Source organism: Monodon monoceros, unplaced genomic scaffold, assembly GCF_005190385.1.
Source record: "Monodon monoceros isolate NGI ecotype Baffin Bay Population unplaced genomic scaffold, NGI_Narwhal_1 Super_Scaffold_6, whole genome shotgun sequence".
NCBI classification, from domain to species: Eukaryota; Metazoa; Chordata; class Mammalia; order Artiodactyla; family Monodontidae; genus Monodon; species Monodon monoceros.
The window spans coordinates 37,277,555-37,289,604 of record NW_021703783.1 but is presented as its reverse complement, the minus strand read 5'-3'; the positions used below and the strand labels follow the sequence as shown (position 1 = coordinate 37,289,604).

General features: G+C 45.2%; 1 protein-coding gene and 1 non-coding gene across 2 annotated transcripts; both read right to left on the bottom strand.

The window, feature by feature from the left end:
- Positions 1 to 19: 19 nt before the first annotated feature.
- Positions 20 to 7,806, bottom strand: CCDC65 (coiled-coil domain containing 65). The gene is made up of 8 exons (XM_029204472.1): positions 7,487 to 7,806; positions 6,761 to 6,928; positions 3,378 to 3,547; positions 2,841 to 2,979; positions 1,464 to 1,661; positions 1,043 to 1,261; positions 520 to 672; positions 20 to 422 (listed from the first exon to the last, which is right to left on the bottom strand). The coding sequence occupies exons 1-8, from the start codon at positions 7,616 to 7,618 to the stop codon at positions 105 to 107; spliced, it is 1,497 nt and encodes a 498-aa protein (XP_029060305.1). The 5' UTR covers positions 7,619 to 7,806; the 3' UTR covers positions 20 to 104.
- Positions 7,807 to 11,724: 3,918 nt separating this feature from the next.
- TRNAK-UUU lies at positions 11,725 to 11,797 on the bottom strand. The gene has a single exon. It is a non-coding gene; the product is annotated as a tRNA-Lys (tRNA).
- Positions 11,798 to 12,050: the final 253 nt, after the last annotated feature.

Genomic DNA, 12,050 nt, shown 5'->3' with positions numbered 1-12,050 from the left:
CAAAGATACAAGGAGCTCATAAACTCCATGGAGATTTTTAATAGCAAAGTCCTCAGGTCTCTCAAAACACTCTCTGGGGGTTGAAAAGAGATTTTCTCCTTGTATCACAGGATGTGGGCGATCACATGGGCTGCTTCAATGATGTTGTAAGTGGCTGGAGGTTTTTGGTCACCTGGCTGGGCTGTAGGCATGGATGGGGGCTGGGGTAAGTTGCTGCTTTGATTGACGATGAAGCGTGGGCTGAGCTGGCTCAGCACTTCATCACTCACTGAGATGCCATCCAAGTACTGCTTGAGCATCTCCCGCAGCTTCTCATTGATTTCTAACAACTGGGCACGTCTGTGTTGAAGGCTCAGTTGCTCCAGTTTCACTTTGTTGTACCTTTTCCAGAAATTCTCCATCCCTATGTAGTCCATTATCACCTGGGAATTGAATTAAAGGGAGAAGGGGTGTGGTAGCACCCGTTAGCAAGTGTAGCCCCAGCCTTGGGCGGTGGCCTCCGGGCCGTAGGAAGCTTACCTTTCCAAGCTCCTCATTAAACTCCTCTGGGTCAATCTTCTCTATGTCCTCCTGCTCCTCGGGAGTCAATACCGACGAATAAAAAGGCAGCACTTTTTCTTCCTCTGTTTCAAATTTCCTACATATTTCAGCAAGTTTAAGGACCTTTTCACCCTATTGGAAGCAAGAAGAGACCTTTCATTAGGAAAGGGGGTGGGGAGGGGAAATAGTGGATTTGGTTCCCCTGCTTCAATCCAGGGGAGCTACTCATCCAAATGGGAGACAAAAGTAATAAATACATCCAACAGAGAGAGCTATGTGCCAAGCACTATTCCAAGTATTTTATACTCTTCTAAAATTCATTCATCATGAAGTAATTTCACTTAAAATGTGAGAGGAGAGGGGACATGGAATAGAATAGGCATTCCAAGTGTGCACTCAGGCAGGAAGCAGGGGGAAGCCCTCTATGTCTCCCCAGCCCCTTTCGCTTCGCAGGGAGCCGTGTTCCTTGGTTCTGTTCTGGCTGCCTTCTCCCCTTTGTTACCTTGTCGACAATCTTCCTCAGGGCCTTGAGGGTGGCATTACTTTCCAGGGTGAGTTTGACTAAGTCCTCCTGTGATATTCCCCGGGCCTGAGTCCTTAGGGCCTTAAGTTTTCGCAGTTGTACAAGGACCAACTCCTTGTCCTCACGAATGTCCCGGTTCTGTTCTTCACTCTCGCGGCCGTGCACCATGATCTTGCCTTTTAAAATAATTATGGAATCCTAGAGGAACAGGGTAGGTTAGAGGAAACACTTGACTAGGTGAGGGTCTTCAGGGAGCAGGTAAAAGGACTGTCTGGGGACTGATACCAGAGCATACCATCTTTCCCCAACCAGTGATGAGGCCCAGTAGAAACTGGGGAAAGGAGAACAGGGGATAATGGAACAGTTAAAGCAGTGAGTCTTTCAGGTGGGCTGCACTAACCTGTAGTCTCTGTATTTTTTTCATCTGTGCTTCAATCTCTTTGGAGCTCTTCTCGTCCTTTACCTTTAGAGTCTCGAAGGCGATCTTTCGATCCTCTGTGGCATCAGTGTAATTCTTGAGTGCATCCTGGAACCTTCTCCACAGATCTTCTACTGTATGCTCCAGTTGCAGTCTTAGAAAGTGCTTCTCTTCTAAATTCTGGGAAGTGGCCCCAAAATAGCCAGTGCTTGGAATTACCCTATTAGCACCCTTTCACTTCCACCAGCAACCTCCCCCTCTTGAACTGTTTGTAGCACAGCGTGGTGCAGAGGTTGCCAGTGAAAATGCCTACAAACCAGGCAGATGATATAAATAAGCGCTGTGGGCTAGCTGGGGCCTGTGGCGAACCAGAGAGGAAATGCTCCATTGGTGTGTGTTTGGGGGGGTTGGAGCACAGCTGCTCAGCTTCACATGAATGTCTCCATTTGGAATGTGGCCCAGTGTTACCAGATCTTTACATTTTTCAAGGGAAGCTGAAAATTTGGATTTTTATGTGAAATCTTCCAATTTTTAAATGTAGAGAGCTTATAAAAATTTTTAATGAAACATTATGAGGCAAAATAAAAACAAAGCGGGGGCTTCCCTGGTGGCGCAGTGGTTAAGACTCCACCTGCCAATGCAGGGGACACGGGTTCGAGCCCTGGTCCGGGAGGATCCCACATGCCGCGGAGCAACTATGCCCGTGCGCCACAACTACTGAGCCTGTGCTCTAGAGCCCGCGAGCCACAACTACTGAGCCTGCGGGCCACAACTACTGAAGCCCCCATGCCTAGAGCCCATGCTCTGCAACAAGAGAAGCCAACGTGATGAGAAGCCCACGCGCCACAACGAAGAGTAGCCCCCACTCACCGCAACTAGAGAAAGCCTGCGCACAGCAACGAAGACCCAACGCAGCCAAAAAGAAGCAAAGGGCCTCACCCCCCAAATCCAGGTCTGCAGGCTGGCTAAGTCTGCAACCTCCAGGGTGGTGGAAGCTCTTGGGGCCAAGGGACAGGAGAACTGGACTCTCCCCCTGGCTCTACCACAGACCAGCAGCATGACTTTGGCAGGTCATTTCACTTCTTTGGGCCTTAATTTCTTCATCTACAAATCACAGAGGTGAAGCCAGACGATCTCCTTGGTGTGCGTTAGCTCTAAAATGCACTTCCTTGACATTTCAGAATGGTTCCCCCTCCCCACCAATTTTCACAAAATTACAAAAAGCAGTAGGGGTACCTACAGCGGCAACAGGCATTTTATTGGCTATATTGGTTAAAGGGATCTCTTCTAGCTCTACTAGCCTTGAGCGATTTTCTCTCACTTTCTCCCAGTTCCTGCCCTTCTGCTCTCCCTCTGTACCTTGTTTTTGAGATCTTCCCACATGCTCTGGAACTCCAGCTTGCTTTCGTACTCAGAATCTATGCAGCTCTGCTCCATGGCCATGAAGACATCTTGTAGGTAGTGAATCTCTTTTTCATGTTGGTCAATAATTGTCTTCCTGTAGGAGATAAGATACTGTCTCTGCTCTGAGGCATAAAGCATAGGGATCAATAATGACAATGCAAAGCAGTATGTAATAAAACTATATGAACGGTACAAACTCTTAGGTACTGAAGAAGGACAGAGGGAAGGCGGGTTCTATTCTTTTCAGGGCCAGAAAGAATGAATAAGATTATTTTGATTTTTGAATAGGTAATACATTCGTATGATACAAAAATCAAAAAGTACAAAAGGTTGCAGTGAAAAGCCTCCTTCCCATCCCTGTCCCCCAGAGAGGTAGATGTGTAGGATTTTGATAGTTGAAAGTGGGTGGCTGCTTACAGCCAGCATCTTGACATAGGCTGTAGATAGTCCCCTGGGCTCAATCCCCCCATATCTCCCCTTAGGTCCCCATACCTTTCTGTCTCAAACTCCTTGGTCAGGGCCTCCAGCTCCACGTTGTAACTTTCCTCTAGGAGGCTGAGCCGGCGTCTCTGCAGGGCCAAGAGCCGGTCGATGTTGTGCAAGTGGCTGCGCAGCGCGTGGGCGTACTGCTCCTCAGCTTCTGACAGGTCCTTCACTAACGACTGGGTAGGAAACACAGAGTTACCATTTTGGCTGAATGGCATCTCTGTGAGAAAATAAAAATGTATTCGGCTAGCTAGTTCCTATTTTCCCTAGTCTCTAAAGCCAATTCTTTGGCTGTGGGAGCTCTGGCTCTGCCACTTGTGAATGTGAGAAGCCAGTGCTGGTGAAGGGGCCATGTGGAAGCGTTCATTCCAGTCAACGGCCCAGCTGAGCTCCCAGCGGATAGTCAGAATCAACTGTCAGTCATCTTACACATCCAGCTCAGTCAAGCCTTCAGATGACTGCAGCCCCAAATGACATCTGACTGAAAACCGTACGAGAGATGTCAGGCAAGAACCTCCCTGGTAAGCTAAGTCAACCTGCAGAACCACGAGACAGAGTGAAATAAATTGTTGTAAGTCGCTAATTTAGGGTGGTTTGTGATGTAGCAATAAAAAATGAGAACATGTCCACTAGAAAAAAATGGGACCGTGTGAGCATCAATATGGATAAGAACTGCAATGGATCAAAACATATCAAATATGTCTGATTATGAGTTTATCAGGATACTTTTTAAAAAAATCAGTTACCATTAGAGGATGCCAGACAACCGATTCTTTTTTTTTTTTAAACTGGTTTGTAAAGGGAAGAGAAAGAGCATTTCTTATATAACCTATAGTGTATATAAGCATTTCTTATATAAAGTATACCTCTGGGTAACTGAATGGTAAATGATAGTATCTCTTTATAGAAGTATTCAAACTAGTAAATGAAAAAAGAATACTATTAGAAAATCAGCATTTTGCAACCCCCAATGAATTAATGGATAGTCAACAGCTGCTAACATCACAAATGTGCCTCCTAATAGAAGAACACAACACCTGCAAGCTTCTAGATCGAATTACCAAGACACAGGAAATACCGAGGACAAAGTAACATGTTAAACTACAATACAGTATACTATGCAGTTGTTAAAAAAAAAATGAGAAGCTCTTTATGGGCTAATGTTGACTAATCCCCAGGATATATTATTAAGTGAAAAAGGCAAGGGGCAGAACACTATGTAATACTACCATTTGTGTAAAAAAAAAAAGGTTTACTCATGAAACTAAAATTATTGGGAGGGGCACTGGGTGGCTGAAAGGCACCAGTGGGAGGGACCTTTTCTATATATAACTTTTTTTATCTTTTGAATTTTGAATATTGTGAGTGAACTACCTATTCAAAAAAGTAAAACAAATTAAAGTGAATAAAGCAAGAAAGCATTTACCAAATGCCCACATGATCCACTCACTGTAAACTACCACATTGCTAGCTTTTACCTTACATGTTTAGTATGAAAAAGATCGGAAATAGGTGCTGATAATGGAAGACTATTCAGTCACTCAAGAAATGTTTACTAAACCTGCTACGTACCAGCACCATGCTGGACACTGAGGATTCAGAGATCAAAAGACATTCTCCGCGCCCCCAAAGGAGCTTGAGGTCTTGCAGTAGGAAGAGTTATGTAAGTAGAAAATTACAATAAATTCTGAAAAAAAAAAACCCAGGTATGAAGTTCAGATTAAATTCTGATTTTGTAAATCCTGAAAAGAAATTACAGCATGAAAAATGCTATGAGGTTGATGATTTCCCAGTGACAATGGGATATAAAGGACTTAGTGCCTACATCTGACTAAGAGCACTGAGGAGGGCTTCATAGAAGAGATGTCATTTGTATCACTCTTGAAGCAGGAGTGAGAGTTTCCCAGGAAAACTGGGGAGATAGGGAATGGCATGTGCAAAGGCACAGGAAACAAGGCTGGCTATGTGAAAGGTACAGGTAGAGGCCAGATCATGAAGGGCTTTGATGTTTGATGTTCCTTCCAAGGAGTTTCGATTTTTTCTGTAGAAGAGGGGAGCCACTAAGGAGATTTACGCAGTGGAGTAACAGGATCAGATATTTGCTTTAGAAAGATAATCCTGGTGAGGACTTCCCTGGTGGCGCAGTGGTTAGGAATACACCTGCAAGTGCACGGGACACGGGTTTGAGCCCTGGTCTGGGAAGATCCCACATGCCGCGGAGCAACTAAGCCTGTGCGCCACACCTACTGAGCCTGCGCTCTAGAGCCTGTGAGCCACAACTACTGAGCCCGTGTGCTACAACTACCAAAGCCCTCGTGCTACAACTACTGAAGGCCTCGCGCCCAGAGTCCGTGCTCCGCAACAAGAGAAGCCACGCAATGAGAAGCCCGCACACCGCGACAAAGAGTAGCCCCCGCTCGCCACAACTAGAGAAAGCCCGCACACAGCAATGAAGACCCAATACAGCCCAAAATAATTAAATTAAAAAATAAAAAAAGAGACTATTGCAATAGATAATGCCCGTCTCAACTACAGCAGGACAGTGAGGAAGAAGAGCAGGGTGTGACTTTGAAAAATATTTAAGCAGAAGATTTATACAAGACTTAGTAACAGAAGTTAGGAATGGAAGCAAAAGCTGGGATGATTCCCAGATTCCTGGGTTGGGTGATCTGGTGAATGGTCCTACCCAAATAGAGAGTATAAGGAAGATCAGATGGTGGAGGATGGGAAATGGGGCTGGCTAGAGAAGGAGGAGCTCATGAGCTCAGTTTTGAGGACAGTGACACAGCCAGGAACAGATATCGAGGGATCCTGAATAAGGGATTTGGAACTCAAGAGAAGAAATCCCTTAGAAGAAAAGATGGTATATACTCAACTCAAGAACCTCCCCAAAACATAAGGTTGGCTGATTGAATTGCTTAGAGATACAGAACTGCTCTTACCGATGGAGATCTTCTCAACCTCATCCAGGGCCACTGAAGTTGAATCAAAGAGGCCAAACAGAATTTGGTTGAATAAAGCACTGGAGTGGGGATCAAGAAATCCGTGTGTAGTCACAGCTCTCTCACTGACTAGCTGTGTGACCTTGAGCAAACTGGTTCCTGCCTCTGGAACTGAGCCTTCTCACATTGAAATGAAGGTATAGAACTAAGTTCAAGTCACTAGGTGATGTCTACTGTGCCTTACAACTCTAATATAGTACTGGTTTGAGGCAGTAGATGACCAAGGAGAATGGCTCCTCTAACAGAGGGAGAAGGATGACGGCTCAATATTCTAGTTTTCATTTCATGTGTCTTGGGAGGGCTTTAAGATCAATTACTTCACTAGGCCCATTCTATTAAGAGATCAAGACAGTCATATTCAAGTGTTTCTTTGGGAAGAGAGCTTGCCTTGATGACACTGTCCTTGCAGTCCACCACTCGTTCAAATGTTTGGCTGAGGATCTCAATGTCCTTATGAAGCTCTCTGGTCTTGACTTCCCGAAGGACCGTCCTCCACTGTGTGTTAATCTTATTAAGGTTCAGAGCAGAGTTGTGCTCCTCCTTGGCCAGCTTATCCTGTGTGAAGGAATAAATAACCACCCCCTCCCAGAGGTCAGGGTTAAAAGCCCTGATATAGTACAACAAACAAGATCACCCTTTTTCTTTTCTGAGGGACCAAAGCTCTTCATGGCTAACACTCAGGAGTTCCTGTTCTTGTTTTGGGAGGGTCTGAAGTAAGACAGGAGCAGCCCAATGGCATTTTAGGGAGAGCTAGCGTGAATTTCCTTCTGGGTGGAAGCATCAGAGCAGGATATTATTTGTAATGACCCATCTCGAGGGAGAATATCACGGTTTCAGACAGCTCAGACAGCTGATAGCACCTACTGTCCCAGTTCTGGGGCTCAGGAGTGATTGTCAAGCTCTACACCACCTTCCTCCCTCCATGCTTCACAGAGAACTGCCCCTTCCCCCAGACAATATTGCCTGAAATCTAAGTATATCTGGGTCTTAAGATTTCCAGAGGAGCGGAGGCTAGCATGAAAATGAGGCTACCACAATGACAGGAGCAAGGCAACAGGACCAGTGCAGGGGGCGTGTGGGGTTGGGCAGAGAGTTAATGCAAAAATCCATCACCTTCAAGAACTGGTTCAGGAGCCTCTCTTTCTTCTTGGCCATCTCCTCCTCTGCCAGCAACTTCTGCTGAAACAGAAGCAGCTGCTCTTCATCGGACAGGGGCATCTTGGCCTTTTTCCCTTTCTTAGACATAGCTGGATCTGGGCGAGGATCCTCCGCCTGCCAGGGCCAGCGCTAGAGGGGGTAGGAGGAAAATGTCCCCAGAAAGGTGACTTCTGGAACTGCCCCTGGAGGGTAGTTGGACCTTAGATCTCAGACCTCAGGCAAAAGATAGCCTGGGATAGCGGTGAGGCAAGGCTCCCAAACCAAAAGACGCATCTCCGTCTCCTAGCAACGGGGATCTCGCTAAGATGGCGCTGTAACGGCTAGGAGAAGAGGTCTTGGCTCGGAGCGCCCTCTGCCGGCTGGAGGACCGCAGTCAGTTTTTGAGAGAGGGTCTTTTACTTCTCAAAATCCCTAGCTTCCCCAATGACCATTTAAAAATCTTTTTTGGATTATTTTTCACATAATGGCCATATTTTAAAATACAAGTAATAACAAGTTTTGGAGATATATGGAGAGACAGGAACCCTCATACACTGGTGGTGGGAATGCAAAATGGTACAGCCACTTTGGAAAACACTTTGGCAGTGTCTTAAATGTTAAACATAAATTTACAGTGTGAACCAGCAATTTCACTTTCAGACATCAATCTAAGAGCAATGAGAGTGTATCCACATAAAGACTTACACAGGAATGTTCTTAGCAGCATTACTCATAATAGCCCAATTGGAAACAGCCGAAATGTCCCAAAACAAGTGAATGGGAGACAAAATATGCTCTTTCCACACAGTGGAAAACTATTCAACAATAAAAAAGGAACAGACTATGCATGCATGCTGCAATGTGGATAAACCGCAGAAGCCAAGAGGCCACATATTGTAAGTTTCCATTTACGTGAACTACCCAGAAAAGGCAAAGCTATAAAGATGCAAAGTAAACTACAAATTTCTTGGAGGGAGGGGGGGAGATTAACATTAAATGCACATGAGAGATCATATTGGGTTGATGAAAATGTTCTGAAACTGATTTATTTTGGACAACTTGATGAATTTGGGTTAAAAAAATCATTGCATTATATACTTGAAAAGGGCAAATTATGATATGCAAAATGTGCCTCAATAAAGTTGTTTTAAATGTGAGATATAATGCCTGTATCAGAGTCCTCCAGAGAAACAGAACCAATATTTTAAATATATAATATTTAAAATATAAGTATAAATATTTACAACATAAAATATATATTTCCATCCATCTGATGTTTCAGTCTGAGTCCAAAGGCCAGAAAAGACCAAAGTCCCAACTCAAGCAGTCAGGCAGGAGGAGTTCCATCTTACTCAGCCCTTTTATTCTGTTCAGGCCTTCAGCTGATTGGATGAGACCCACCCACATAAGGGAGAGCAATCTGCTTTACTCAGTCTACTGATTAAAATGCTAATCGCATCAAGAAATACCCTCACAGGGGCTTCCCTGGTGGCCCAGTGATTGAGAGTCTGCCCGCCGATGCAGGGGACACGGGTTCGTGCCCCGGTCCGGGAAGATCCCACATGCCATGGAGCGGCTGGGCCTGTGAGCCATGGCCGCTGAGCCTGTGCATCCGGAGCCTGTGCTCCGCAATGGGAGAGGCCACAACAGTGAGAGGCCCGCATACTGCAAAAAAAAAAAAAAAAAAGAAAAAAGAAATACCCTCACAGACATACCCAGAATAATGTTTGACCAAATATCTGGACACGCTGTGGCTCAGTCAAGCTGGCACATAAAATTTACCATCACAAGTCCACCGCTCGTCAATACACATGTTCTTAAACCATACCTAATCTCCAAATAAAGACAATAACCAGGTCATAGTACTGAAATATTATAAAATAAAGTCAATATATTTTATGTTACATGATAAGGAATAAGAGAGGGGAAAAACAAAGATATTTTATTTTTATACACACACAAACATATTCATAACAAGACAAGAAGGAAATATAACTATTACAGTCCTGTAATTACAGAAATTACGTTTCTGTAACTGGTCATCTTGCTGTACTGGAAATTTATAACTACCTTCCTCTACTATTCATTCTGCATTCTTTTTGCCTTCAGCAAGCACCTCAGCTGGTCATGGTTCTTCACCTGGTGGGGTGACCCAAACTGTCATTCCTGAAAGGTCTGGGCCATTAGTAGTCCTGCCTGGATTGCCACTATTGCTGGTACTGTAACCAAGTCTTCAAAAGGCCATTCCACCATTCTATCAAACCAGCTGCTTTAGGATGGCAGAAAACATGGTAAGACCAGTGAATTCCATGAGCATGGGCCCATTGCCACACTTCATTTGCTGAGAATTAATTTCCATGATCAGAAGCCATGCTCTGTGGAATACCGCGATGGTGGATAAGGCATTCGTAAATCCACAGATGGTAATTTGGGCAGAAGACTTGCATGCAGAGAAGGCAGATGTGTATCCAGAGTAAATATATATTCCATTAAGAAAAAAACACTGCCCTTTCCAGGATGGAAGTGGTCCAGTATAATCAACTTGTTCACCCAGGGGGATGATACAATGCAGGGGGCCCAGTGTCGGTCTCTGCTGCTGCCAGATTGGGCCCTCGGTGATTGCCTTAGCCAGGTTGGCCTTGGTGAGTGAACGCTCGTGTTGCTGAGTCCGTGCATAACCTCTGTCCTGGCCAAAATGGCTGCTTTGTTCATGGGCCCATTGTGCAATGACAGGGGTGGCTGGGAAAAAAGATTGACGGTATTCCCGTAACAGGTCATCCTATCCACTTGATTATTAAGATCCTCCTCTGCTGAGGTCACTCTTTGTGAGCTTTTTCTTGGAACACAAATATCTTCATGTTTTTTGCCCATTCAGAGAGTTTTATCACATAGCTCTTCCCCAAATTTCCGTGTCACAAATTTTCCAATCATGTTCCTTCCAAGTCCCTGACAATTCAGCCAAGCCATTGGCCACAGCACAGGAGCTAATATAACAATATAATCACATGTCTGGTCATTTCTTCTTTCAAACAAAGTGAACAACCAGGTGCATTTCTCTATGTTCTGCCCCCTGGGACCATTCCCCTTCACAATGTCCTTCAGGATGTCCCCAGAAGGGTCAGTAGTATTACAGCTGTTCTCTTGTGGGTGGTGCCTGTGTATTGTGCAGAACCAACTGCAAACCAGGCCTGAGTCTTCTCTTCTTCCATTAGCTGATCATAGGGAACTTCCCCTGAGGCCATGGGTGCAGGCTGGAAGAGAAGTGTGTGGGAGGCCATGAGAATTTGAACCATTTCTTCATGTAACTTACTTGTGCCTGCAGGGCCTAGTCAGGCCTGATCTCTTATATACCACTTTAATTTGATGATGGAGTGCAGCTTTGCACACCCAACTTTATGGCTTGTTGGGCAGCTCAGGTCACACAGTAATTTGGTGGTCCATTCGGAGCATTCAGTCTCTTCTAAGACCCAGTAGCAGGCCAAGAGCTGTTTCTCAAAAGAGGAGTAGTTATCTGTGGAGGACTGCAGGACTTTGCTCCAAGGTCCTTAGGGCCTGTGCAGCGATTCACCTACAGGCGCTCCCAAAGACTCCAAACGGCATGCCTGTACGCCACTGCCACTTCAAGCACCATTGGATCTACTGGATTGTGTGGCCCCCGCGGCAGAGCAGCTTGCACAGCAGCTTGACCTGTCGCAGAGCCTTCTTTTGTTCTGGCCCGGCTCAAAGTTGGCAGCTTTTCAGGTCACTTGGTGAATTGGCCAGCATAACACACCCAAATGAGGAATATGCTGCCTCCAAAATCCAAAGAGGCCCGATAAGGTGTCGTGCCTCTCTTTTGGTTGTGGAAGGGGCCAGATGCCACAACTGATCCTTCGCTTTATTTTATTTTTATTTTTATTTTACATCTTTATTGGAGTATAATTGCTTTACGATGGTGTGTTAGTTTCTGCTTTATAACAAAGTGAATCAGTGATACATATACATAGGTCCCCATATCTCTTCCCTCTTGCATTTCCCTCCCTCCCTGATCCTTCACTTTAGAAGGGATATCTTGATGTGCCCCACACCCCTGGACCCTTGAAATTTCCCTGAGCTGGAAAGGCCTCGAACTTTAGCCAGATTTATTTCCCATCCTCTGACACACATATGTTTCACCGATAAAAACCAATGTCTGCAGTAGTTGCTACTTCTTCTGTTTATTTATTTATTCTTGGCGCCTGGACAGGGACATGAACCCTGGGCCCTCAGATTAAAAGTCTGATGCTCTCCCAGCTGAGCTACCCAGGCAGTAGTTGCTACTTCTTGCTCACTAGGTCCAATCTACATAATGTCATCAATGTAATGGGCAAGTTTGATATCTTGTGGATCAGAAAGGTGTCAAGCAGAACATCATATATTGATGACCAGTGTCAGGGGAGGACTCCCTCTACATGGAGGAAGAGCTGAGGTCATCACAGTGCTGTCTGGCCACCAGGAATAGAAGTCTAAACACTTCTGCCCACTGCATCTTGGTAACAGAGTTGCCAAGGAAAACAATGTA

Coding starts and splice junctions, on each gene's coding strand:
- CCDC65 (XM_029204472.1), bottom strand. CDS start 7,618: ATGTCTAAGAAAGGGAAAAAGGCCAAGATGCCCCTGTCCGATGAAGAG. Junction 1,662..2,840: donor GGGAAGATCTCAAAAACAAG/GTACAGAGGGAG, acceptor GCCACTTCCCAG/AATTTAGAAGAGAAGCACTT. Junction 1,262..1,463: donor AAAAAATACAGAGACTACAG/GTTAGTGCAGCC, acceptor CTGTTCCTCTAG/GATTCCATAATTATTTTAAA.